The sequence below is a fragment of the Heloderma suspectum genome, chromosome 2, assembly GCF_057233095.1.
Source record: "Heloderma suspectum isolate Gila_16-S chromosome 2, 16-S_ref, whole genome shotgun sequence".
NCBI lineage: Eukaryota > Metazoa > Chordata > Lepidosauria > Squamata > Helodermatidae > Heloderma > Heloderma suspectum.
In genome coordinates, this window is record NC_139459.1 from 183146052 (window position 1) to 183172429 (window position 26378).

At 48.8% G+C, this 26378-nt stretch overlaps 1 protein-coding gene across 6 annotated transcripts in view; it reads left to right on the plus strand.

Moving 5' to 3' along the window:
- The first annotated feature begins 259 nt into the window (after positions 1 to 259).
- The window catches only part of ARHGEF25 (Rho guanine nucleotide exchange factor 25), a 73258-nt gene continuing 47139 nt past the window's right edge, over positions 260 to 26378 (plus strand). The window contains exons 1-2 of one of the 6 annotated variants that reach the window (XM_084832277.1): positions 260 to 499; positions 8810 to 8960. In XM_084832277.1, coding sequence (XP_084688403.1) covers positions 440 to 499; positions 8810 to 8960 — 211 coding nt within the window. In that variant the 5' untranslated portion in view covers positions 260 to 439. Of the gene's footprint in view, positions 500 to 3743; positions 4032 to 4876; positions 5013 to 8809; positions 8961 to 13431; positions 13520 to 18617; positions 18709 to 26378 lie in introns of those variants that run through there. The other 5 variants (XM_084832275.1, XM_084832276.1, XM_084832278.1 and 2 more) reach the window with 5 other exon arrangements.

The following is a 26378-nucleotide window of genomic DNA, read 5'->3' on the forward strand; positions in this document are numbered from 1 at the left end:
CGATGATGGGACTTGTAGTCCAAAACATCTGGAGGGCATCAGGTTGCCTACTCTTAGTATGTGAGAAGGCACTCTTTAAGTTTTGCGATTGGCTCCTTTTAGAATTCACATTGGTCCCAGGGCTCTTCTGACTCCAGCGTGGCTGCTAGGCAGGGGAATCAACAAAGCAGTGGGGCTTCTGAAGATGGAGACCACCAGCAGAGGGAAACTGTCTGGAGTCTGGGCTTTTCTCCAGCACTATGAACCAGGCTGACAAGAAGCAGACAGGACAGGCTATGAGTGATGACAGTAAGCAGACCAAAGCTTGCCTGGGCAGGCTGAAGGACATTTTGTAGAGTGGAGTGATGTATTTTCATCAGCCATGTGTCTCTGAGAAAGTGGGGAGTGAACCCTTGAACCTGTCACCCCCTCACTCATTTGAGGACTCCTGCGGCCAGAGATGGTCCCTTGGTTGAATCCTGTGCTGGCTTTCGGGTGTGCAATGCACCATGGAGCAGAGGTAGGTCCTTTCCCTTTAGCAGCCCTCCCCAGCCTGAGCCCCTCCAGATGCTTTGGACTACAGCTCCCATTGTCACTGACCATTTGCCATGTGGGCTGGGGCTGATGGGAGATGTAGTCCCACAAACAGCGGATGGTGATCGTGTATATCAGCTTGATAGCTCGCCCTAGGGAAGGGCTAATGGGTACAGGGCAATGGGAATGAACGATGGGTGAACCATTCCTCCGTCCACCTCTTGGTGGCTTCTTGATATTGTTGTGCATGTTGTCTCCCAGCCCATGGCCAAGTGGCCATGTGAAGCCATTGTGTGCAGCGTTAAGCAATCAACTTTCTACCTACCATCCCAAATGTTCCAGTAGGTAGGAATGGGTTGCCAAACCCTACATCTTTCACAGGCCGTGGCTTGCCAACTCTTGATATAACAAAATAGGGGCCTTGGGCAATAGCTGGAGGCACAGTTTTCTGGGTCTGGGGTTTGGTTGAGCCAGGGCTGAAACCCAGATGTTCCTGGTGCAACCCAGTGACAAAATCTGTCCACTCACCTAAGGTGTGTACGTAGCTTTTACAAAATCTGAAGAACAGAGAACAGCCTTGCTGCTTGCTTTCTTGGCAACTAGCTAGAAAGCAGAAACCTTGGGAAGGCCTTTTCTCCACCCTGGCTAATGGCAACACAGTGTGGTGTAGTGGTTAGAGTGTTGGAGTCCTACCAGGGAGATCCGAGTTCAAAACTCCACTCGGCCTCATAGCTCCCTGGGTGACTCTGGGCTAGTCTCTCTCAACCTAATCTACCTCTCAGGCCTGTTGTGAAGATAAAGTGGTGGTGGGGTGGAGATCCAGGTTTACTACCCTGAGTTCCTTGGGGGAAGGATAGGATATCATTCTTACCTATAAATAAATCAGAAACCCTATAGGGTCGTGGCTACTGCAAAGTCAGGGAGCCTGTGAGTGTAGCAGCCTCAAGCAGCCACCACAGGATCCTGTGGATTACCCTGCAGGAGGACATACTGTACAGGAGGCTGCTGTTGTTGTCAGCACATGCTATTGTTACTGCGTCTAGGAGCAGGTTGGGGGGGGAGGCGGGAACAGGGCTCTGTAGCGCTGGATCCAGAAGAAAGAGGAGGAGGGGAGCAGGCGCTGTGTATTTTGCACAAGAGGCAGCTTTGGGGCCCAGAATGGGAATGGAAGCTTTTGGGTGGGACAGAAGCTATGCGAGGGAGACAAGCTGTGCCGAAGGCCTTGCATGGTTTGCTGGGGTGGGGAACAGGCTCTAGTGGTTGCGTGGCAGAGAGGGGAGGGGGCACTGGCTGCTCCCATCCCTCCAGCCCCCGCTTGCTCGCACTCATGGCTCATGCTCAACACATTGGCTCCAGAAATGTGTTTTGTCTCTCTGGAAAGTGGGAATGAAAAACTACAGGAAATGAACATCCCGGGGGAGCCCTTACTACCGTATTTGCAAGAATATAGTGGGCAGCAGAGGAAACCAGGGGGGCAGTTACCCTACCAGAATTGCACCACTCGTGCAGAGAGGCTGGGAAGTTCTTGGAGTTACCCCTTACTTTAAATACTTAACAGTAGACAGTGAGCTGGGGTGAATTTTGCACATGGATGAGAGGGCAGGGACAAAGGTAGGGTAAGCTCCCAACATTACAAGGCGGCCACAAGGGGGGATCACTGCCATTATTCAAAGACCATAAAGGACAACAGTAAATCACGCATGGTGCCCCCATATATCAGCCTTCCCCAACTGGGTGCCCTCCAGATATGTTTGACTGGAATTCCCATCATTCTCAGCCATCCCTCCCAGGATGATGGGAGGTGTAGGCCAACACATCTTGAGACCACCAGGTTGGGAAGACTGTATCTGTACCTATTTACTTGTATCTATATATGTGTTGATGCCAGTGGGACTTGCTTCTGAGTAAACATGCATAGGTGGCTGTAAATCAGGGGTAGGAAACCTGCGGCCTTCCAGATATTGTTGGCCTACAACTCCCATTATCCCTGACCATTGGGTTTGGTGGCTGTGGCCTGTGGGAGTTGGTGTCCAACAATATTGGGGGGGAACACAGTTTCCCTACCCCTGCTATAGATTCAAAGCAGGAGTTCTTCCTATAATTATAGAGTAAACTGAGCAAGAGAGATAAACCTGGCCTATTCTTAGCTATTGCTATTCAGATGATGCAACAAATGCCCCCGGACCACAGCAAGTCCAAATGAATTGCCTCAAGGGATGTAATTCATAGCATAAAATCGCATTAGGGGGGTGTGGGGGGGAGGGCACAGATCCTAACCACTGCTCAGAGTTTGCTCTGTGTCTAGGTCTACTTCACAGTTTATCCCATGTTCTCTGTCAGCCCCTTCCCATTCTTTGAGCGGTCACCCTGAAGCTGTCTGATTAGGCTGTTTTAGGAGAATGGGAGGAAGGGGGGAGGAGGAAGAAGCATTTGGCGGTTGTCATGCAGCCATAGTACAGGCTCCGTAATCCGGCTGCCTGTGTTTGTGGAGAGCATCCAATATTTGTTAAGCAACTGCAAAGTGCTTCTTCCTTGTTCTTGCCTGGAAATAATTAGAATGGCAGCCTGGGGCCCAAATATAGCTATATGGGGATGGCAGAGGGGGAAGTAATGGCAGAATGTGGTCTTTCCTGCTAGACGCCTCCCTCTGCTTCCTGGCCTGGAGAGAACATTGCCTGTATGTGGCAATGGGAAACATGGCACCCACGAGGCCTGTTGTCCTGGACACATGTCCCTTCTATCTAATGGCAGAACTGGGTAGCAGCAGGGCTGTGTTGCTGTTAGAATCAGAGCGCTTTTGATGTCTGTGCCATAGCAACTTGAGCCAAATGATTAAATACCTGCTTTTACCATCAGGTTTACCTCCCTGCACCCCATATTGTAAACCACCTGAAGGCATCTGCCACACGGGCAGTATATAAATTGAATAAATACATACATACATACATAGGTTGTTTAAGCCAGTCTCCATGTTAACACCTATGAGTCCCGCTGTTCTATGGAGCTAGCCGCTTTGTCCCGGCTACTGCTCCCTTTTCAACCGTGCTGTCTGTTTTCCCCATATATAGATGGAGTTTCCAGTCATGGCTACATACTCGGCTTTGTCTGTAGTGCCCCGACTGCCCCTCCCTGTCCTTGATCTGTGTGCTGTCTATGAGGCTGAATCCTCCAGTGTAAACAAGGAGGATTTAAAAAAGATAAAGGGCTCAGGATCTCCAGGCAGGGAGGGTGCAGCTCCAAAAGCAGCAGCTTCTATCAGGGAAGTTATGGTAGCTGGAGCTGGCTGGCTGGGAATTGGTCTTTCCTTGGCTGTCCCGGCACCCAGCACCCGGGCAGGGTGCCCAGTCTCCTCCCAATCCCCCGGATGCCTCCGGCTCCGAAGCCGAAGGCAGTGGGAGAAGGTGAGCACCAGCCACTGCATCATGAAAGCCCCACAGCGGGTGGGGGGGCGCACGGACCAGATGCTGGGGGCTATGGGGGATATCCTGACCTTGCTGGCCCTGCCCAGCCAACACTGGGTAAGGCGAAAGAGAACGTTGCCGAGGCAGTGGGCAGGGAGAAAACACCTTGCAAGAAAAGAGGCAGACACGTGGATGCAATGTGGAGGCAGAGTGGAGAAATATTGGGGCAGCTGGAGCACCATGGAGGGGCACTGGTGAGCCAGGGCTGCTGTTGGTTGTAGCCTGCCCAGGAAGGAGTGTAGCATTTGAGGAGGGGCAGTTATGCCCCCATGAAGGGGGTAGTTGTGCGACACATTGATTGTGCATTTGAGAAAGGAGAGGAGTGGCTGATGGTTCCCCAGGGAAGCGGATGAGGCTTAGCAGTGCCCCTGCCATACACGGAAGCCCTGTGGAGGAGGGGCTTAGTAGGTATGCATATAGCCTGGAACACCCTGAACAGAGATTCGGTTGTCCTTGTCTTACGTACAGCACCTAGCACGCAGATGGCCCAAAATAAATAGTCAATGCTAATCCATGACTGGTGCTGCGGAGGAGTTTGTCGAGGTGCCTTGTCTTTAGAAAGACATTTCATTGGCTTGTGTGAGCCCCAGATCAAAGGTGCATCATGCCTGGCTAGCATGCTTCCAGGCTTCCAGACACCTCCGGCTCTGAAGGGGAGGGACAGTGGGACTCTTTCTTCTCTCCTGTTGAGATGTTTTCGTTGCTTCAGACTAAGCTGAGATCCCTAGGCAGTGGGGTGAGTTTTCCTGTGATTGCCCAACTCTTGTAAGTTACTATCATTTTAATTGGTGTACTGCTGTGAGAGCAGGGATGTGGTAACATGACCTTGCGGGGGTTCTTTTTGGATCATTTGGCTCCAGGGTGGGGCTGTGCCTCTCCCCACCCGGAGTGCTGATATCTCCATTCCAGGACGGGAAAAGTGAGCTAGGTGCTGTCAAGCAGTGCTGAAGGGCACAGCTCCAGTGGAAAAGCAAAGATTAAGGGGTTTGATGGTGATTGGAAATCTCCAGTCTTTGCAGAGGTGATTGGGCTAGGCTGGTAAGTTAACTAGAGACCTTTTCCTAGAGCTAGGACAATGTGATATGGCCATTGAGGGGGCTGGTGCAGGGTCTTTCTGAACTGAGTTTCTCCACAGCATTGGTGTGTGTGTGTGTTTAAATTAGAGTCTCTCAGGAGCTGCATGGGGACATGATGGCCTTCCAGTTTCTTGGGGGAGAGGTTTAGCATGGGAGTCTTGGTAGCCTTTAAAAAAACGAAACAAGGATGTATTTTTGATTTCTCTGTGCCTGTAACTGAGAAGTAGTTCCTACACTGACAGCAGTATATGCTCATTTTAAAAACTGGCTGTCTCTCACTGTCTGAATTGCATTAAGAACATTTAGCCAATGCACATAACTGGCAGGAGAGAAGGCCAGGGGCAGTCGTCTGCCGGTGTGCTCTCCAGATAGTCAAGGGTGAGCAGGATGCGGCCTAGCACAGATTCCCCTCCCTGGAGTGCAGCAGTTTGAAAAGGTAAGAAACAGCAGGAGTCTCTTCCAAGCAGTGGGAGAGACTGGACTGGCTCTTACCTCTTCTGTACTCTGGTGCTAATGAGAGAAGACCCCACCTCCCCCCCAAGCCCTCTGCACATGCCAGGCGACTTGGTGAAGGGCAACACTGACAAATAATGTGAGCCAAGCCAACATTTGTGGAAATGGCACTTTTAGCATGTGGAGAAAACAACCCCTGAAGCCTGGGCTGATTAGACCAGGCTTTCCCAACCCTGTGCTCTCCAGATGTGTTGGACTAGAACTCCCGTCATCCCCAGGATTTAGTTCAACATATCTGGTGGGCACTAGGTTTATGGACCTGAATTTTAAGCGCATAAACATTACTGTCAGGAATTCTTCCTAGTCTATTTGCTCAGATGTAGCAATGTTAACACAAAAACTCATCTTGTAGCTTCAGGAAGGCTTATGGCTTTACTGTAGTGTGAGCTTTTGAGGGACTCCAGTCCACAAAAGCTTATGTCAAAATAAAACAGTTATTAAGGTGTTTCCCCCACCCCTTCAAATGCTTGCTGTAGCAGATTAACATGGCTACCCCTCTGGAGTTTGCCACCATGGAAAATACTCTTGTTTGTAATCTGTGGCATTTTGCTGTCCAGAAAGAGAAAAGGAGTCAACTTTCACCATCTGGTCGCCTGGAGGAGATTTTTACTCGCCGCAGGTAACTAGCTGAGTGGCTCTTTCCAAGCCTGATGGAGACAGGGTGTTTTTTTTTTTCTGTACTGTCTTTTGATATAGTTGCATAGGACAGTGGCCTTTCAACATACAGAATGGGCTGGGGTCTATGTTTCACAAAGGTCATAACTGATTTATATAGGTTTGCTCACGTGGCAATCTCAGAACTGCAGCTTGTTTTATTTGTCTTAAAAAGGATTATACAGCAGGGCATGGCCCTTGCCGTGCCCAACTCCTCAGCTTACCAACTCTGGTCTGTGCTTGTCTCCTTTATTGTATGGTGTGGCACAGGCAAAGGACAGAACTTCTGCGACTTTAAGAGGTGTGAAGAGAGGGGGACAGGTGTGATTTGTTGTGCTGCAGTGGTTAGAGTAACTGCACCTGCTGGGTTTCCTTCTTCTCTATATCTCTAAAAGGTACAGGAGACCCATCCTGCTTTGCATCTCTCCTCCCTAGATTACAGATATTTACAGGGGAAACTGTTGGATCCTGAGAATGGGCCACAAAAGCTAAAGGGGATATTATGAAGTCAGGTAATTAGAGCAGTAGATCTGGGACAGCCAAAATAAGAGTATTTCTTCCCACGCTGCACAGTTAACTTATGGAACTCACTGCCACAAGATGTGGTGGCCACTGGCTATCGTATTTGAAGATGATAGCTCTGTCAGTAGTATTGGTCATGGTAGCTACATGGAACCTTGGTGTGCAGAGGCAGCATGTCACTCAATACCAATTGCTGGTGTGTGTGGTGTGGTGGTGGTGGGAATGGAAGGGGGCAATTGAATTCATGTTCTGATCGTGGGCTTCCCAGTGGCATCTGACAGACCACTGTAGAAAACCGAATGCCAAAATTCATATGGATGCTTGGTCTGATTCAGCAAGGCCCTTTACACAGCTCGGTAATTTTAGGGCCTGGACTTACTTAGCTTTGGAGGGCTCATGATGGTTAGCACACAGCTAACATTTATTATCTCCACTCCGTCCCCACCTTTCCGTGCTTCACAACTGCTTCTACATTACTGGTAAGTTAGAACAAAACAAAAAACCCCTTTTTCCAACCCTGACCAAAAAGTAATACTTTGAGCATGTTCAATTTTGCATTTTAAACTCACTTAAACCATAGCACCATCATGACTGCAGGAGTGAAATGGAGTTTGCTTCTGCTCCCCTGATGCTAAGTGCGTTGACTTGGGCAGAAATATCAGTTTGTTGTAGAAAAGGATAATATATTTTTAAAGTTAAAATAATAAAATGAGCATCTGGGTACAGAGATGCTGGCTGCCCCCAACAGTTTAAAAATAAGAAAGGATGCTAGTTTGCCACTGCCCTCACGGCTTTCTGGGAGGTAATCTGGGGGCAGGGAGCTGGCCTGCTCTGGCTTTGGGCTTTGCCCAGATGCCCAGCCCTAGCTTCACCACTGCTTTCAGATGGGATGGGGAGGCTATTGTGGGAAGAATCCAGACAGGAGGACCCAGAGTTGTTCCCTATTAAGTTCCCCCTCTTTCTTCCCACGTGTCTTCTGATGGAACCTGCCACACTCTTGAACTTTGGCCAAAGGCTGTTCTTTTATCTTCCATTTCTGCTCCCTGTACTTGTAAAAGCCCTTGAATCTCTTGTAGAAGTTCTAATGTCCGTACACCTTCTTCCAGCTGCTTACCCAAAAATCTATTCTAGTGCTTGACAAACTCCCCCTACCTTATTCTGAAGAGCATTATAAAGTAGTGAGGTCTCAGATCACTGTGAACTCCCCTACTGGATCAGGGATTTAGTCCAACATCCTCTGTTTCTTACAACGGCCTAGATGGATGCCCCCAGGAAGCCCAAAAGCAGAAGGAGATGGCCTTCCATTGCTGTTTATCCTCAGAATTTAATATTTGGACATAGACTTCCTCAGAAGATGGAGGTTCTGTTTAACTATCAGGTTAATAGCCACTGATAGACCTATCCAATTCAGTGGGAAAGAAGATCCTATTCCCATCTCTGTGGAATTGGACTTCTTTATCAGCCCCTCTTTTCCTTCTAATCCCAATTGTGTCACCAGTCCCTGTGGCCAAGACCCTTTAGCTGTGTAGTATATAGAATATGGCATGGACATTCCCCTGCACTTTTGTGTGGCCTTGAGAATCGCACCTTCCTTAACTGTACTGATTTTTTTAAAATACGTTTCTAGTCCTCATGGTAGACATGAAAATGAGTTGGCAGAAATCTTGAAGCTTACAAAATAGCAAGGCCATTAAAAAAGAAGCAAGACTTCATTGTTTTTCAGCTGACGTAATTTTTTAGGTTGTATGTTAAAGTATCTCCCCCTGCCCCCTACATACATGTGATCACACACACACTGGCTCTCAGATTTTTCTCATTTGAGGAAAGCAACTATACTTGAATAAGAATATGGTGTGATAAGTGCAGTATGTCTGCCAGCTGTAGTTTTGGCATCCTTGACGTTCAGGAAAATGATCTGCAAGTGATGCTAATTGCATGCTTCTAAAATATGCCCATTAACGGCTGTTCTCCAGCTTGTGATCTATTTCTGACGCAGATCCTCCTCGTGCCAAACAGGTTGCCCACATCCTGCCCTAAAGCCTAAACTTGTTTTTCCATGCTTAATTCCAGCCGCCAGACCTGTGTTCTCAGGAGCCGGGAGCTGAGATGCAACCCCAGGCTAGCAGCAGTGCTGAGGCTCCCGAGGACAACAGGGAACATGGGGAATCCCAGCCTGAAGCAATGGCCCCAAGAGCCCCTGAGGCCCAGACCGCGGAAGAAGGTGAGCCTCCTGGTTCCTTCCATGTTGAGCTTTCCAGGTCTGTTGCGGTAGGGGGAGCAGCCTTATCATTAGTTTTTACCTTCTTATGCGCCGTGTGCCCCCTTGCTCAAGATTTGGAGCCATCAGGTTGCCCTGGAGAACTCTCGCCACTAGTTGGCAGCTATCCCTCTATGAAGCTGCCTCATATCATCGGACAACAACTGGCCTCTCTAGCCCAGTGCTGTCTCTTCTGAGTAGCAGTGGCTCCCCAAGATTCTTCCCAGCCCTGCTGCCTGACTTTCTTTTAACTCAGCCTTCCCCAACCTGGTGTCCTCCAGATGCCTTGAACTACATCTCCCAGCATCCCTGGCCATTGGCCATGCTGGCTAGGGCTGATGGGAGCTGAAGTCCAAAACACTGGAAGGGCACCAGGTTAGGGAAGGCTGCTGTGACTGGTGATGCTGGGCTCTGAACCTGGGCACCTTTCGCATGCAAGGTAATGTACCCCATTATCAACCTTCAGCTCCTCCCAAATGGGCTGCTTGTGGAAGGCCAAATCCAGTGCTGACCTGGACAATGTTTGTTTGTTTGTTTGAATTTTTAGCCTACTCTTCCGCCAAAAAGGCTCCCAGACCCAGAGTGGCTTACGTGCAATCAGTAAAATAAGACAGTTCCTGCCAGCAGGCTTACAATCTGAAAAGACACGACACACAAGGAAAAAGGGAGGGGGAGGGAAGAGGAAAAAATGAAGTAGTCTTTCAGTAGGGCAGATGGAACAGCCCTGCTTCCTTTCTCATCTCCCTCTTTCATTTCAGCCTTCCCGAACTCCATTCTCCAACTGCTGCACACTCTTAGCCTGAATAGTCCTTGGCATCTTTTCCCTACTCATGCTCCACGCCCACTGTATTTAGAACATGGGGTGAAAAATTCCCCTGACTCTGCTGCTGCTGCTGTGACCTAGAATGGAAAAAGCTGGGAGCAATAACTAGTGTGGCTCCTTGGCCATCGCCTGTGCTCTCCCATCACTTCTAGAGAGCTGGTAGGAAACTGTGCTCATTCCCCCAGTTCCCCCCCAGCGGGATTGCTGCCTGACTTGTTTTGACTGTGATGGCTTTTTTCGGTGCCTCGGCACAATGTCTTTTTATGGCCTGCTCTGTAGGGCAGCCTTCCCCAACCTGGTGCCCTCCAGATGTGTTGGATTCCAACTCCCATGATTCCCATCAAGGATGCTGACTAGGAATTATGGGAGTTACAGTCCAATACATCTGGAGGGTACCAGGTTGGGGAATGCTACTTTAGGGCTTCAAAAACAAAGAGTGTTAAGGTTAGGAGTGAGGGAGAAGAGGGGGAAAGCGAGTGAGTGAGTGTAGAATAGTTTGGTGGACCTATGAACAGACCTCTTCAGGCTCGATTTAGCCCACAGGCTGCCAGCTGCAAACCCATGACAGAACCCTCCATATTCTGTATGGCCAGCATGGGACACTCTTGCAGACCTCATTACAAAATGCCTCCCTCATTCACCTTTAGCCACATGGGCTTAAAATCGTTCAGATCCATAGCAGCTTTGCTCTAGAATTCCTAGAAGTCTGTGTCTGTTACACAGAACAACCAAGAAAACCTGAGAACAGGTGGTCCAGCTGCCAGTTTAGGAAGGGAAGCTGACACACGCTCAACCACTGATGTGGACCTTGAGGCTCAGATGCGAGGCTCAGGGCAGAACTGCATAAGGTACGTAAATGTGGCAGCGGGGAGCAGCTTTGGTGAGGGTAATTTGAAGTTGAGAAGCATGGGGGTGGTGTTAACTTGTTCCCTGCCCATTTCCCCAATGCAATTCTCTTCCACAAGCCCCCGCCCCGGTTTCAGAACACATGATTTGCATGCAAAAGATCCTAGGCTCAGTTTCTGACATCTTCAGTAAGACTGGAGAAAATTCCTGCCTGAAACCTTGAAGTGCTGTTACCAATCCCTGTAGACAATACTGAGCTTGATGGAATAATGATCTGATTCGATGTAAGGCAACTTCCCATGTCCCTTGCAAACAGGCGTGTGGATCCATGGAAGGAGAAAAGCAGTTTGGCGTGCTGTGATGATTTTGAGTTAGAAAATGACAAGCAAGGAAAAGAGCAGAAGAACCTTTTCTTTCCCACCGCCCCTCCATTCAAAATCTCAGCCTCCCGAGGCTGCCTTTCAATTAAAAACAAAACGTTTGGGACTTTGTTATACACATTTGCATGTGATGTGTAATTTGCCTCTAAAGACCAAAGTAGAAGAAGCAGTGGGAGATCCATGACCAGATCTCTGGCTACTTTTTAAAAAAACGGGTGGGGAACCTGTGGGCCGGCCTGTGGGTGTTCCCCATGCATCCCAGCAGCTTCTTCCCTGGCTCCGCCCCCTCTGCCGCAGAGGGGAAAACCTCTTATTCCTGATCAGCAGCTCATTGGAGATAAGTGCTTTCCCCTGCTTAGCAAAGGTGGAATGCGGCCCCCCGACAGCTTCTTCAAAATAGAATCTGGCCCTCAGGCTGAAAAAGGTCTGCCACCCCTGTTTTAAAGCTTAATAGCAGCCACAGCCCCCCTCCCAAATTCAGTTAGGACCATAGCATTGAAAGTGTGTGTGGGGGGAGTTTTAACCCATTCTCCCCAGGTTTTGGCATGAAAACCACTCGAAGCAGTATATAAGTATTTCTAAACAAACGAACAAATAAATGCAATTTCTCCAATGGAAATTGCCCTACCTGCGAAAGTTGCTCTTTGCCCTGTGGTCTGATTGCGCCATAAATTACACAAGTGTGTTACAGTGCGTTTGTTTCACCGCCAAAGCATGCTTTTGCTGATTGGGTTTGAGGGATTTTGGGTTTGAGTGTGTCTTGATGGTCTAAAAGCTGTTTTGCGCAATGTTTCCATGCTGTGGTAAACACATCTTTGCCACCTTGTAATGTGTGATCAGTGGGAGTACATATAGACCTGGTTTGCATGTAATGACAACCCACTGGTTTAAAAGCTGATGGGTTGTCAGGGACTGTGGGTGTGCGCTGCCGGCCTGCCCCTTCCACATTACCGCACAACCCACGATTGGCTCCTTCATTGGTTGTTGAGCATGACATGTGAACTTGGACCACTGGGTTGTTTAGGGGCTAAACAACCCAGCAGCTAATCCATGGTTTATTGTTGGGTTAACTGCTGGGTTGTTTAGCCCCTAAACAACCCAGCGGTCTTGGCTTGCACGTCACATTACACAGCCTACAAAGGAGCTGATCGTGGGTTGTGTGGTAAAGCAGAAGAGGCAGGCAGCGAATCCCTAGCAACCTATCAGTTTTTAAACTGAAGGGCTGTCATTATGTGCGGACAGCCCCATTATAACAGAAGTCAGCAAGAGGCTGCCCCTGGACCAAAGCTAATCCAAGAAAAGTGGCTGGTTGTCTGGCATTTTGAATAAACCTCCCTTGGCCACCCTGGGGTCATCTACTGTCTGTTGTCTGTACTTGCTGCTGCTCCTCTAACCTTCATATTGGCAAGAGGCTATGCATCATGCATAGTATTGTTTTTATTGCTGCTTTGTGGTTGATTGAAGTCTAATTGAGATGACATTGGAGAAAGGAGAAATGGACAGCATGGAAGTGGGAAAGGAAATGGGAATGATGGGGAATTGGTAGCAATGGACAGCAAGTGATTTGTTGTTGTTGTTTTATTTAAGTTTATAGTGCTTCCTGAGGAGCAAGTAGCCTGTGGACCTCCAGATGTTGTTGTATTCCAACTCCCATCAGCTCCAACCAGCATAGCCAATGGGCAGGGAGGATGGGGATTGTTGGCTAAGAACATCTGGAGGCCACAGTATATATGAGAGAGAGTGACCTATCCCCCCTCTCTTCTCCCCCACCTCTGTGTCAGTTCTAGGTTGTTCTGATGGGCTCTCCACATGTTGCTCAGAACCAACATCTTAAGATGTGTATGAAATAAAAAATCAGAATTCGTTGTAATGTTAGAGTGCATGGATGCAGGGGTCTCTGCTCTTCCATCTTTGGGCTGAACAAGAAGGGACACCATTTATGCAAATACAGACTTTGTGTCAACATCATTCACGGAATTAGAAACTGTGTGAAAGGGTTTGGGGCGGGGGAGTTAGTATAAGAAGAAATAGCAGGGAGACTGACCTGGATCAGGATCGCGGCAGGGGGCAAAGGGTTAAAGCCCCCTTGACCTCCACCAGGGTCTTGTTCCAGATCAGGGCCCCAGGCCTGCTATTTACACTCAAAATCAACAATGAGCAATAGTGAATTGTGTGTATGATGTCACACCCAGTTTGTGCCTTGGTTTCCAATGACATGCGGAAAAGGAGTGAACCGCCCTGTGGGGCAAAAGTGCAGAGGAAGGGGATAAGCGTGATAGAGGACTTTGAACACGGAAGCTATTGCAGAGATAAATTATTCCTGTTGTGATTGGCTATTATTTCTAAAGGGCCTATATAAACTGAGCACTGCAGGTAAAACAAAATAAGAGACATACACAGCAGGCTTTGCCCTCAGGCTTACATTCTAAGTAAGAAGAGACACACAAGGAGAATGCTGAGAGCCTGGGAAAGAGGTGAGATCAGAGAGAGATGAAAAAGTGAGGTTTTTTGTCTTGTTTTGATCAGGTCTTTATGGAGGAGCCAGACAGATGCCAGGAAGTAAAACTTTCCTATGCAAGCAAGCAGCAAAGGAGAAAGGGCGCAGTTGGGAATGGAGGATTTAATTTGGGGTTTAGGCATTTAGGAAGCGGCCTTATAACTGAGTCAGACCCTGGGTCCACCTAGCCCAGTATTGTCAACACTGACTGGCAGCGGCTCTCCAGGGTTTCAGGCAGGATTCTTTCTTAGGCCTACCTGGAGGCGCCAGGGATCAAACCTGGGACCTTCTGCATGTAAAGCAGGCGCTCTGCCACTTAGCTACGGCCCCTTCCTTCAAGGTTTCTAAGGCACAAGCGTACCAAAGGACTGAGAAGGGGCATGAAGGGGAAGCACATGGGAGAAAAGTATAAACACGCAAGTGGGAACAAGATAATCTAGACGCTGGAAAGTCAGCAGAAGAAGTTTAAACAGAATGCAAGAAAGAGGGAGCCAATGCAGGCAAGAGAAAAAGAGGAGCAACATGATCACAGCGACAAGTGTAATAAATTAGGCCAGCTGAAGAATTCAAAACAGAAGCAAGAAGTTTGGAGGAAAGGGCAGGAAGACTGAGCAGGCGAGTGGAGAGACAAGTCAGCGCAAGAAAGGCGGAGAGAATGAACAAGGGCATCAGCTGATTGTGGAACATTAGTTCATGGACTAAGCAACAGCTCTCGGAAGCGTTTCTGTGAACAACAGGCAGACAGAGCAGTGGAACGAGTCGGGGATATTCCAGACACAATTGCAGCTCTTCAGTGATGCAATCTTGGGTGGAGGTGGAGGCTGGCACCCTGCCAGTTCCATCTGCCTGACAGTCACAGAGGGAGGGGTGCTCTCCAGCAAACTCCCAGTCTTATCTCTGTTAACAGTCTCTTCAGATCCAGAGGGAACCTAGGAAGCCGCCTTATCCTGAGTCAGACCCTTGGCCCATCTAGCCCAGTGTTGTCGACACTGACTGGCAGCATCTCTCCAGGGTTTCAGGCAGCTTTTCCTGCCTATCTGGAGATATTGGGGATTGAACCTGGGACTTTCTGCATGCAAAGCAGGTGTTCTTCTGCTGACCTGTAGTCCTTCCTATTGGAGGGGGGCCTTGTAAGCCATTCATTGTCGCACAGAACCAGCTGGCCTTCAACCAACCTGGATGTAGGATGGGACAGATGGCTTCCAGCTCTGTGAGAACTATAGAATCCAGGTCTCAAGGGAAATATTTTCTCATGGCAAGGGCTTGCCAGTAGTCTGTGGCTCTGCTTTTCACCTAGAAGCATCCTTAACTGACCGCAAGCATGCTGTGGCAGATTGTGTGAGGCATTGGCTTTCTAATGAACTCATTGACCCGGTTTGCACAATCACCGGCACCCGCTGTGGCTTAAATAAGCCATGGTGGGTTGTGGTGTGTGACAGCCACCACTGTGACTATTCAAGCCACAGCAGGTGGTCGCTGTGGCTTATGATGTGCGAACCGGGGCAGGGTGGCTTGTTGCCATGGGTAACAAGCCACTCAGAACCCATGGGCTGTAGTATTTCAGCCACAGGGGGCGTGTGAAGTGGCTCATTATCTGGGAACTTCCTCAACCCCCTCAGGGAGGGTATTTGTGAAGTGGAACAGCTCCCTACGTAAAGGTGAAGCAGAGAGAGGGTGGAACCAGCAAGAGGTTGTACTTCGCCAATAACGAACACAGAATATAAGTGTGTGAGGCTGTTGCATATGCCGTGGTACCTGACCTGCAGTCCCTTATCCCAATATTGTCTTCCTCTGGCAGTCCCAGTGCAGCTGATATTCTCCTGCAGCTCCAGCTTGGTTTTATTACGAACTATCTGGACTGTTTTACTGTTTCTCCAAATAACAATTCTAGTCAGTGGGTGTTTAAGGGGGGGGATATATTAACATATGCAAATAAACAATGGCCATTGTCCTTCCTGCCCCAACTCCACAGAAGAGGTAGCCGACCTACAATTTGTAGCCCCCCTGCTACTTCACCTCTAGGCTCTACTCCTCTTCTGGGCTTCTTTTCTTTACTCCCCCTCTCTTCCCACTTTTCTCTCCTCTCTCCCCTCTCCCTTTATCCCCCACTCTCTCCTCCTTTCTTCCTTTCTCTGAGCTTTTCTGCACAATGATGTTAATCAGCTGCATCTACTTTCAATTCCGACTCAGAATTGAGATTGGAGCACTATACAAAGAGCATTTCCTTTCCTGCTTTTCCACTACATAACCTCTAGGTGGAACTGTGGTATAGCAGAATAGCACACATATATGAGTGAAAAAAGCAGTTTCTTTCACTTTCACAACTAAATGCTGCATTTTCCCTATTCTAAAAAAAAACTTGCCAAACGTTCTCGTTAGACACAGAAGTGAAACTGGAGGGTCACAATATCATCTAAAGAACCCATAAACAACCATGATTAGGGAATGATGAGCACACGACAAGTGCCTCGTGTAGAAACACACACACCCTTCAAACTTTCATCTGCTGTCCTCTCCCCACAGTATCCTGGCTCCTGTGAGGCTGGGTCTCTCCCTCACTTCAGTCTACCCTGAGACTTGGGGCATATCCACACAACTGATTTAATTGTCCTTCTTTCCTGAGAATTGTGGAAATGTGCGGGGAGATGGACTCAACAGATAATTCTCAGCACCTCCCCAAAATCAGCACCTCATCCCCAGGAAACCATGATGGTTCAAGTGGTATGAAACCAATATTCATTTTGTAAATATGGCCTCCTGGTGAGCCAAAGACTTACAACAGCTGAGGTGCTTAAATCCAGAAGCAACCATTTCTGGCTTCCCAAAAAAAGAGGGAGAGAGAGATGCCAGGGTTCAAGCTATGCCTGCAAGCAATGCTCTCAGGAAGCCTACCCTTGAAGTCCCAGATATGTTTGGATTGACTCTGGCTACTCAGGAGGGGAGAGGCATTCTGCCATGCTCAGGGCCACCTTCTCCATTATTATTGTCCCATGTTTTCTAGCGATTGCAGATGGAGGATGTTATTGTTGAATACTACATGCAATAAATAATTCCTTGCAAGTGAAAAATGAAAAACCTAGCATATCAAGGAGAAAAAGTTCTCTCCTAACTGGTTTTTGATGTGTAATTTTCTTCAGCAGGAAGGAATTTTATGCTAGAGAGCATTAGCAAAAGTGGTTCCTCTCCTCCAGTCTGTATTCTACCACCCCAGAATTCTACCATCTCATTCTGCCTCTTGTGTAAAGCAGCCCTGCTAATACAGCTTTGGTCAGCGAAGCTTTGGTCTTTCTTAATAGGGGCTGTATTGAACTAAGCGAGGGCTGCAGGTCCTGCCCTTAAGAGATCTGGAGCTCCTTTCCATGTACATGTCATTGGTAGGGGGCTGGCTTGCTCCGTGTGGCAAACAGCATGATGTGGTGACAAGGATGAATAAGGGGAGGGATCGGTGCCTTTGCATAAGGGAGAGGAAAAATTGACAGGTGGCAGTAATGTCACGCACCGGGTGCCGATGCAAATGTAATGCAACATTTCATATGCTCAAAAAGCACTTTTGTGTGAATGTTTATTTCTCTATTACATTTTTTCTATCCCACTTTTCTTCCAAGGTGGCATACGTGATTCCCCTTCCATCCCCATGTTAACCCCACAGTGGTCCTGTGAGGTAGGATCAGGTCAGGGTGCGTCCAGATGGGAGCTACTAGCACTGCCAGTGAGAAGGCATCATGCAGCTATATTGTCTTTTCTTTCATAATGGGTGTTCTGCAGTATAGAAGAAGTGATGGAAAAACATGGGAGGGCTGCGTCTGGACCCCCTGAATGATCCTGTGAACAAACGTGTTATCTGGAAGCACCTTGAGCGGTCGCTCAGTGAACTTTGTGGCTGAGTGAGGATTTGAAACTGGGTCTTCCCAGTCCTAGACCCAGTCCTAGTCTGACACACAGGGTACTTCACTTGGCCAGTCATCACACATCTCTGTCTCACTGTGTGCATACATGCACTGGGAACTCATGATTTGTACATGCAACACAATAGGGGTGTGTGTGTGTGTGTGTGTGTGTGTGTGAGACTTGTCTCAACATGGGGATTCTGTGCGGGGTTTTTTCCTATATGGAATTGCTTTCTGTGTAGGAAATGTGAACAGTTTGAAGCAGCCTTCAATGCATTCCCACACACACCCTCCACCCACAGTGGAGACAAGAAACTGCTGGGGAAGAATATGGGATGGATCCTGAAGGACCCTGATCTTTACTGTAGGGCAGTGGGAGGAGACCTGGACTTCTCCCCTTTCACTCTCTATTTCTAGAGCACTGATGCCCTGTGCAGGAAGGGATGACCCTAACACTGATACACTATATGGAGAGTTCAGTCCTAGCAACCTCCTCCGCACAGGAATTGCCCACTCATTCCTGGGCATTCCATCAGCTGATACTCAGAGCTCCCCCAACTTTGTGCATTCTGAATATTCACCCCCTTTTACATGCACGCACAGGCACACACACCCCTACATAGCTCCCCTTTTATTTGTTCTTTCTCTCTGTGTGTTCTTTTTAATATCTAGGCATCCCCATGCCCAGCTCCTGACCTCTGCATCCACTGATTTTACTCCTTCTCCTCCTCCATCTCTGCACACACACATACACCTGGTATTCTCTGCTTGCCTCTAGGGTGGGGGACACACAGAGATCTGCCCGCCCCCCCACCCGTGCCCACTGCAGGCTCCACTGCTGCAGAGCTGGCTGCAATGGCTCAGCAGGAGTGAGGATGGAGGGAGGGAATGGGGGGTGTCTGGCTCTGGGAAGCTCTGGAGATGGATGGAGAGAGAGAGAGAGAGAGAGAGAGAGAGAGAGAGAAGGAGGGAGGGAGGGAGAGCTGTGCGGGGGGGGGGAGCTGCAGAGGCTCCTCCTCCCCACGGGCAGCACCAGCCCAGCCCTGTTGTTCTGTCACTGAGCAAACGGCTGCGGTGGCGGGAGCCCCCCCCCCTCCCGCGGGCCCCTTTCACTGCCTGGGCCGCGCTGTCCCTTTGCTCAATGGCTGGCACAGTGGGTGACAGAGCCCAGCGTGGCCGGGCGGCACCATGAGGGGTGGGAGCCAGCAAGGCTGTGCCTGCCACCACTTGTTCCGCAAAGTCCTGGCCAAGTGCAGCTGCTGCCCGTCCCGGGCACGAGGTGAGTGGTGCTCTGGCATGGGCACTATTTTCTCCCCTTCTCCGACCTGCCCCCTTCTTTTGCACAGCTACGGCCCATATTCTGCCCTTCCCCTGCAATGCACGCCGCTCTCCTGCCCGTCCCTGGTAGGATGCCACCCACCACTTGGTGGCCTGAAGTGGGCATCACCGTCTCGCAGCATGGCATGGGCGTTGTCTGTCTTCCCTGCTCGGCAGCATCACCTGCCCTGGGCTCCCCTCCTGGTCATCGCTGCCTATTGCTGCTGCTTGGGCACTAATGTCCTTTCACTCGGCCACCGTCACTTGCAGTGGGGTCCTCCTGGCACGTGCCCTCCTGGCCTCCGTGCCCTCCTGGCACGGAGGGGGCATTGCGTCCCATGCCTAGCCCCTTTGCTCTTCACCTGTGCCAGGCTTCCCACAGATGGGCATAATTTGATGCATGGCATTGTGGACCTTTGGAACAGGATCTGCATTTGTTAACGTTATGTACCCCATTCTCATGGGAGCCTGGCACTTCTTTTGCTTGCAAAAGGATTGCTTCCAGGCAAGGAAGGGCACTGTAGAATTGGGGCGGGGGGAGGCGCAGGCTTCTCCTAGAGATGACACTCCCTTGTGGTCACAGTAGATGGGGCACTAACCAGGGGCAGGGGGGTTGCAAAAAGTTTGTGACAAGAATCAGAGGCACATTTGGAGTCGGGGTGGTCCAGTATCTCATCTGCTGTGTGGGCTGTGTGGGTGGGGGCAGAGCAGAGGGTAAAGGGGAAGGGTATTGGGGAGTTCACCTGGTCTTGTTGTACAGGAGGCTGTTTTTGGAATACCTGAATGTGCACACATACAGAAGAGAGCATTTCTTGCTTGTGTTTCTTAGTGTTTCTGTCAGTGTGATTGTGTGTACACCTGTGTAACACACCTGCATTTAGGATTGCAGATGTGAATTAGAACTCTTCCTGCATCTCTTTACGTGTGTGCATCTCTGCGTGCATAGATCTGTCTCTGCGTCCAGGCATTGTTTAGGCATGTGGTGGTGGGGGGGGAATGTTTGTTGGAGGTTGGATGTACAAGAAGGCTGTGTGAGTGTGTGTGAGTGAGAGTGAGAGGGGAGACTGTATGGGAGGCTGCGTGTGTGTGTGTGTGGGGGGGGTGTCTCACTATGCGAATGACTGCATTTCTCTTGTGTGCCTGTAAGTGCATGCTTAGCAGGCTGTGAACATATGTAGCTGTGTGTTGATGTACCGTGCTCTGTGCACAGGCATAAGAGTGTATAACACAGTCTGCATGCACATAGTTAAAAAAGGTAACAGCAAAGATTGTAAAGCACTCAATATGTGGGATACTGAGCAGCACAGGGGTGGGATACTTCGGGAGCTGTCAATGCTCCTTGCTGTGACTTTCCTGCCACTCACCACTGCCTCTGTTTCCAGCCAATCTTCATTGCCCAAATGTCCAGATCAGGGCTAGTAGTAATGATGGGGAAAATCAAAGGGATATGAATTGAGGAACCATAAAGTTACAGCTGGGGATGGTGCAGAGGCAGGAGCCCTGTCCCAGGACTCTTCAGGGCTAATGCTGGCCTTGTGAATGTGGGTGGAAGGCAAGCACTATCTCTTTATACATCTCTCTTGCTGCCTTTTATGCCTGGACCTCCCTGCCAGAATAGCTACACAGGGTCTCTGTGTTTTTTCCCCTTTCAGATCTCATCTTAAAACCTGCTTTTTTGTGAAGCCTTTGACTTAAACACTCGGTACCTATACCCAGCTGTCTGAAACGAAGCCAAGGTTAATGCATAACCCCCTCTCCCTTTGTTATCTATGCCTCTCCCTTTGCCTCCCCTTGGTTGAAATGTAGATTGTAAGCTCCTCAGGGCAGGGACCTGTGTTGGTGTTGTTGCTGTGTCAAGAAAACCCCATGTACATTGACAGTACTGTATATAAATAACAATTCCATGTGGACAGCTGGCTGTGTTTTCAGACTTTCTGTCTTCAGGGAATCCTTTTGACATTGACTCTCCTCTGCTAAAGAACTCCTGTAAGCCCACCATGGAACTGCAGTGAGTAACAGAGGATTCTGGGACAAGTTTTTAGGATGTAGTCGGGTCAAGCAGGGCACTGTCCAGGCTTGGAAGGCTTTCCTGTGGTCCCTGTCGATGAAAGAGCACCCTTAAAATGTACCCAGCACTTCCCTATTGCTGCATGTTGCAGGGAAAGCTTGGTAGCTATGGTCAAGTTGTCTTTCAGGGAAGCTTGTCTGCTATTCCTGATTGTCCCATTGAGAATCCTGTAGCAAGCTTCCAAGAGACCCCAGGGGTCTTCTCGGGAACATAGTTTGAAGACCACCAGCCTAATTTCTGTAGGGCAGTGTGTGCGTGAGTGTGTGTGTGTGAGTGAGTGTGTTTATCCACACAGGAACGCAAACTTTGTTAAAGGTACGCATACATGGTTTTCGATCCTATACTTTCCTCTCATTTTATTCTGCCCAGACCCATCTTCCATTCCATAACATACTACCTGTTGATTTCTTTAGTGCTTTCTGTGCCCAAATAATTCTGTCCAGGATGACTGTAAGAGCATAATATAAGAACATAAGAAGAGCTGTGCTGGATCAGACCGTAGGCCTATCTAATCTAGCATTCTGTTCACACAGCGACTAACTATGCCCTAATGGGGAGCCCACAAGCCAGATACAATTTGTTCCCCAGCAACTGGCATGCAAGGGAATACTGCCTCTGATACTAGAGGTAGCATATAGCCATCATGACTAGCAGCTATTGATAGCCTTATCCTCTATGAATTTGTCTAAACCCCTTTTGAAGCCATCCAGGTTAGTATCCATAATTCTGTATTTTAGCTATGTACTGTGTGAAGAAGTGCTTCCTTTTATCTGTCCTGACTCGCCTACCATTCAGCTTCATGGGATGACCCTGGGTTCTAGTATTAAAAGAGAGGGAGGAAAACTCCCTGTCTACTTTCTCCACATCGTGCATAATTTTGCATACCCCCTATCATTTCCCCTTTACGTTTTTCCTAAGCTTCAAAGCTCCCAATGTTGTAACCTTTCCTCATAGGGGAGTTACTTCAGCCCCTTGATAACGTTGATTGCTGTGGTCAATCATTATGTTCCTTGACCATTTTGTTCCCTGTCGTTGTGTTTCTCTCTCTGTGCTGAAACTGCCTTGTCCTCTTCTGTTCCGCTAAAGTAAGTTGATGCCTGCCAATTCTCAATTGTGCAACTGAGGGCCCATCTACGTGACACCGCTTTCAACGTTCACTCCATTGTAACTGCGCAGCATTGCAGCTGCGAATTAGCTTCTGTGGTGGTACATGCGCGATTTACTGTGGACTTCTCCAGTGGGGAAATCTGCTGTGCCCTGACACATGGCGGTTAAAGCAAAGTAAACTGTGGCAGTCATGCTGCTCTTTTTTTTTTACCATTATATTTAAATGCGCAGCTGCGCAGCCATGTGACGGTGGGGGTGCGACACTTTGGGTTTTAGTTGCTGTTTTGTATTTTAGGGGTTCTTCTGTGTCTGTCTATTCCTCTTTGGTAAGACGTGGGTAGTCTCCCCCTTTGTTACCATGCCAACTGTTTGGCGTGGTAACTCTCACGATTATTTGCACATGCGATGGGGCATGCCCACGTGAGAGGTACGTGCCTACCCATCGTTCCAAAATGGATACCTCTCTGTTTACTGCGCAGCTGCAAAGGAACAGGGAGGAACGGGGAGGAGTGAAAAGGCATCACAGAGTGACACAATCACTAAGCACGCCTATCCCATGCCCACCGCAAACTGCGAAGTCAGTTCAAGGAAGGGATAGACTTCTCAGCAACCGCGGTAAACCTGCAGCGAGCTAAAAAAATTGCAGCAAAACGCCTCTGCGGAAATCCACATTTTCCCTGTGAAAACCACGGTTACGCTGCGAAGTGGTGATTGTGTCATATGTCCCAAAGGTCCCCGAATCACAGCAGCCCCGGAATAAATGGCTCATGTAGATGGGACCTGGTACAAATAATGGAATAAAAAAAAGGACCAGTGGTGCTGCCAACTTTGCTGTGAAATGGACACCAATGCCTCTCAAGGTTTGCAGAGCAGAATATGGGTGCTCTTCTTCCTGGGTGTTGACTCAAGGTGGTACCACCCACAAAAGGCATAGGGGAGAATTTGACTGCTTCTGGCACCAAGGACGTCTTGGTGGGTTGGCCCACCTCAAACCCATTGCTATGTTGGGGCTTCACAAAACAGCCTATTTCTAGTTTATATAACTTAGAAATGGTTAGAAGCTCTACTAAGGGCAGATTACAACTTTAAACCTGTTCGAAACTGATTTAAAGAGCCTGGCTTCCCCCAAAGAACTGTTTGGAACTGTAAGGTGTTGTTTTTGTTTTTAAAAGTCCTCTGATTTCTCTAATGGAATGCTGTAGAACTACAGTTCCCAGGATCCACTGATTACAGCCCATGACAGTTAAGCAGTTTGAAACTGCTTTACTATGATGGTTAGCCCCTTTGGGCGCCATTTTCTTGGTGGAAAGGCAGGGTACAAGTCAAATAATTACATTTAAATTGGTAGTGTGTGGACACTGTTAAATAGCGGAATACTTGCATGTTTTTGAGGGTGTTAGACATGCTGATATGGTGCACCTGACACCTGTAAGCTGCAGTGGGACGATTCCTGATTTCCCTGCACTAAGATTGGGTGTGTATGTCTCTCTCTATCCATGCCCAAACCTACTGACAATTTTCACACTGCTTGTGAAGCTGCGCTTACAGATCCCGAAGGCTCATTACTTAATCCCCAATCTGTGCTCCATTTTGGCTGGGCCTCCAAATGCCCCCCCCAAAAGGCTTGCTGGCTGGCTTCACTGATTTGATGGCATTGGAACCAGGCCTCTGGAGGCCTATAAGTAGCTGTGGTAATGGCAGTGCTCCCTAGTGAAATTGGAACAGGGAGTGTGGGAGCCAAGACTCTTGGCTTCTGTTCGCATCTCTGGGGGAGCAGTTGAGACGTGTGTGGTGAGACAGGAATTGGGGAGAACAGAAGCTGATATTAATTCCCTCTCCCTGCGTTCAGGGATCAAAGGTGGTGGTTTGACGGCCCATTCCCACAGTCAACTGGAAGTGCTGAACTGTAAGTTGCTTCCATGTTTCCAAGCTCCTTCACTTGGTAACTGATGGTGTAAGAGGCAACCTAAACATCTATAGTGGAGAGGGGTGGTCAATATAGGACTTTTTCCTCATGTAGGCCTCTCCTTTTGTGAACTGAGAACTCATGTTGGGAGGAAAAGGAAAGGAAAGGTTCCTCCTGTGCAAGCACCGAGTCATTGCTGACTCCTAGAGGAACGCCGCTTTCGCTGGCGTTTTCACAGCAGACTATAGCAGGGTGGTTTGCCATTGCCTTCCCCAGTCGTGACTACCTTTCCCCCATCAAAGCTGGGTACTCATTTTACCGAGCTCGGAAGGATGGAGGGCTGAGTCGACCTGAGCTGGCTACCTGGGACCCAGCTTCCGCTGGGATCGAACTCAGGTCGTGGGGAGAGTTTTGGTTGCAATACTGCCGCCTACTACTCTGCATCACATGAGGCTCTCATGTTGGGACAGTAAGGGCTTAATCTGACACACACTTCAAGAAAAGAGTGCCTATAAGCATGTGTAGAATGCCTTCCCTCATGACTTGAGGAATCACAACCAATTTCAATGCATTGTGGGACTAGGGGCAAAGACTTCGGAGCAAGAAAGTAGTTTGCAGACAAGCTAGAGACCCAGCACCTCTTACTTTAAAAAAATTAAGCACCAGGGAAGGGTCAGGGTGAGTCGAGGGGAAAGCCCAACCCCTCTTGCCTGCTCCACAGGATGTTCCTTGAGAATCTGACCCTGGAATAAATGCTGGCCAAAGCCCAGGCTTCCGTGACTCACCATCCACGCTGCAGCTGGCTGCTCCGGTTACCAACAACTCCCCCAGTTTTGATCCGACTGGAGCTGCTCCCAGATTGTGGTGGGGGAGCATTGCTGTACTCTGCCCCTGCCTCCCTTCTCTCTGGCCTCAGCAAACAAGGCATGGAAACATTTCCTGTGGCAAATGTTACAAACTGGGTTGGGGGAAATCTGTGAGGCCTAGTGTGAGGAGGCTTCTCAATCCAAGCCAGGTATCAGATCTGGGAACTGGTTTCATCTCCAGAAGAGAGGAAGTAACATTAAGACAGCAGTATCCTTGAGCACATGCAGAGTGTCTTTTCCTCCATATTAAGTGATAACAATCGGCTGCTCTAGAATAGAAGGAACTGTTGCCAGATCTGATAGGATATGGCTTCTAGGCCAGCGTGAGCTCTGGCATTTCTCTTTTTAGAAATTCTATTCCGGGGAGTGCGAGTGTGCGTGCGTGCTCGTGCACACATGCATGCTTGTGCATCCTCTCTCAACTCTAAACAGGGAAAGAAGGAATAATATGGTGATCTAGGCTGTGGGGTGTGGAGTAGATGGATTATCAGTCAAGACCTCGCCCTCTGTGGAGTTTAATGCATTAGAATTTGAGGTCTGGGGTGCTGGTGCTGCTTGGATGTACTTCTCTCTGGAGAAACAGAGTTGAATTGTTGTAGTATCAGTGGGTGGCATAAAATCCCTGGGCAGATCATTTTGCCCATGAGGAGGAGAAGACCTGAGCGAGTCACAAATGCCTGCTGGAAATGGGGTGCCCATTTAGGGGCCGAGTAGCTAGATACGCCTTGGTAGCAATCCCAGGAGCACCTTACACTTTCTATCCCAAATTACTCCTGCATAGTCTGTATTAACTAACCCTGAATATAACTGCCACCTCATTGTTCCATACCTGCAGTCACAACTATGGATTAGAATCTTTGTTTTGCCCATAAGTATGCAGTGAAATGCTGGGAGGATATCCAGCCCTTTCAGCACCCTTTAACCACCCTGAAGGTAAGCAGCACTACAAAGCGGTTACAAAGTGATACACGGCAACTAAACCTCATTAAATGATCTTGAGCATGTGGATGGCTAAGTCATCTCACTACAGGCCTTCATGTCTCCCCTCTCCCTTGCACCTATTTGTCAGGGATTCTGATTTGGCCAGGTTTGCTGCTTCTTGTTCTACCTGCAGGCTGACTCCCATTTTAGGCTGTCCTTGCTCTGTCTCCTTTCTGTGCTCCAGTGGATACCCTCCTGCATATTGATATCAGAGAGAGCCGGGCCCCAGAAGCCAGTAGAAATACTGTCCCAGACAGGAGTGGGCTTGGATGCTCTTAACAGTCTCATTGGAAGTGCGAGCAATGAGTAAACAGTAAATAATTTAGGAAGCGAATGCCCAGCATAAGCTGCAATGTAAGGATTAATGCTCAAGGCCCTTATGTTTTGCAGCAGCCACTCATTTCCCCTAACAGTTTGAGCCATCTTGCTGATCATGGTGGGAAAGGGTTTGTCTGCTTAGCTCATCATGGGTAGGAGGCGCCATTTGGCCTGTCACTGTGAGCTGTGTGCCATGGAAGGTGGCTGTCTCAAGCAGAGTAGTTGTGTGACATTGATCCTAAGTGGAGAGAGAGAGAGATAAAAAAACCAGGCCTTTCGTTGCAGCAAGTCATTTTGTTGGAGGACTGTGCAAGCTTTTGAATTACAGTGAGCTCTTTGTCAGGTAGAATGGAAAGCTACTTGCTTCTGAAGAGGTGCCTAGAGAT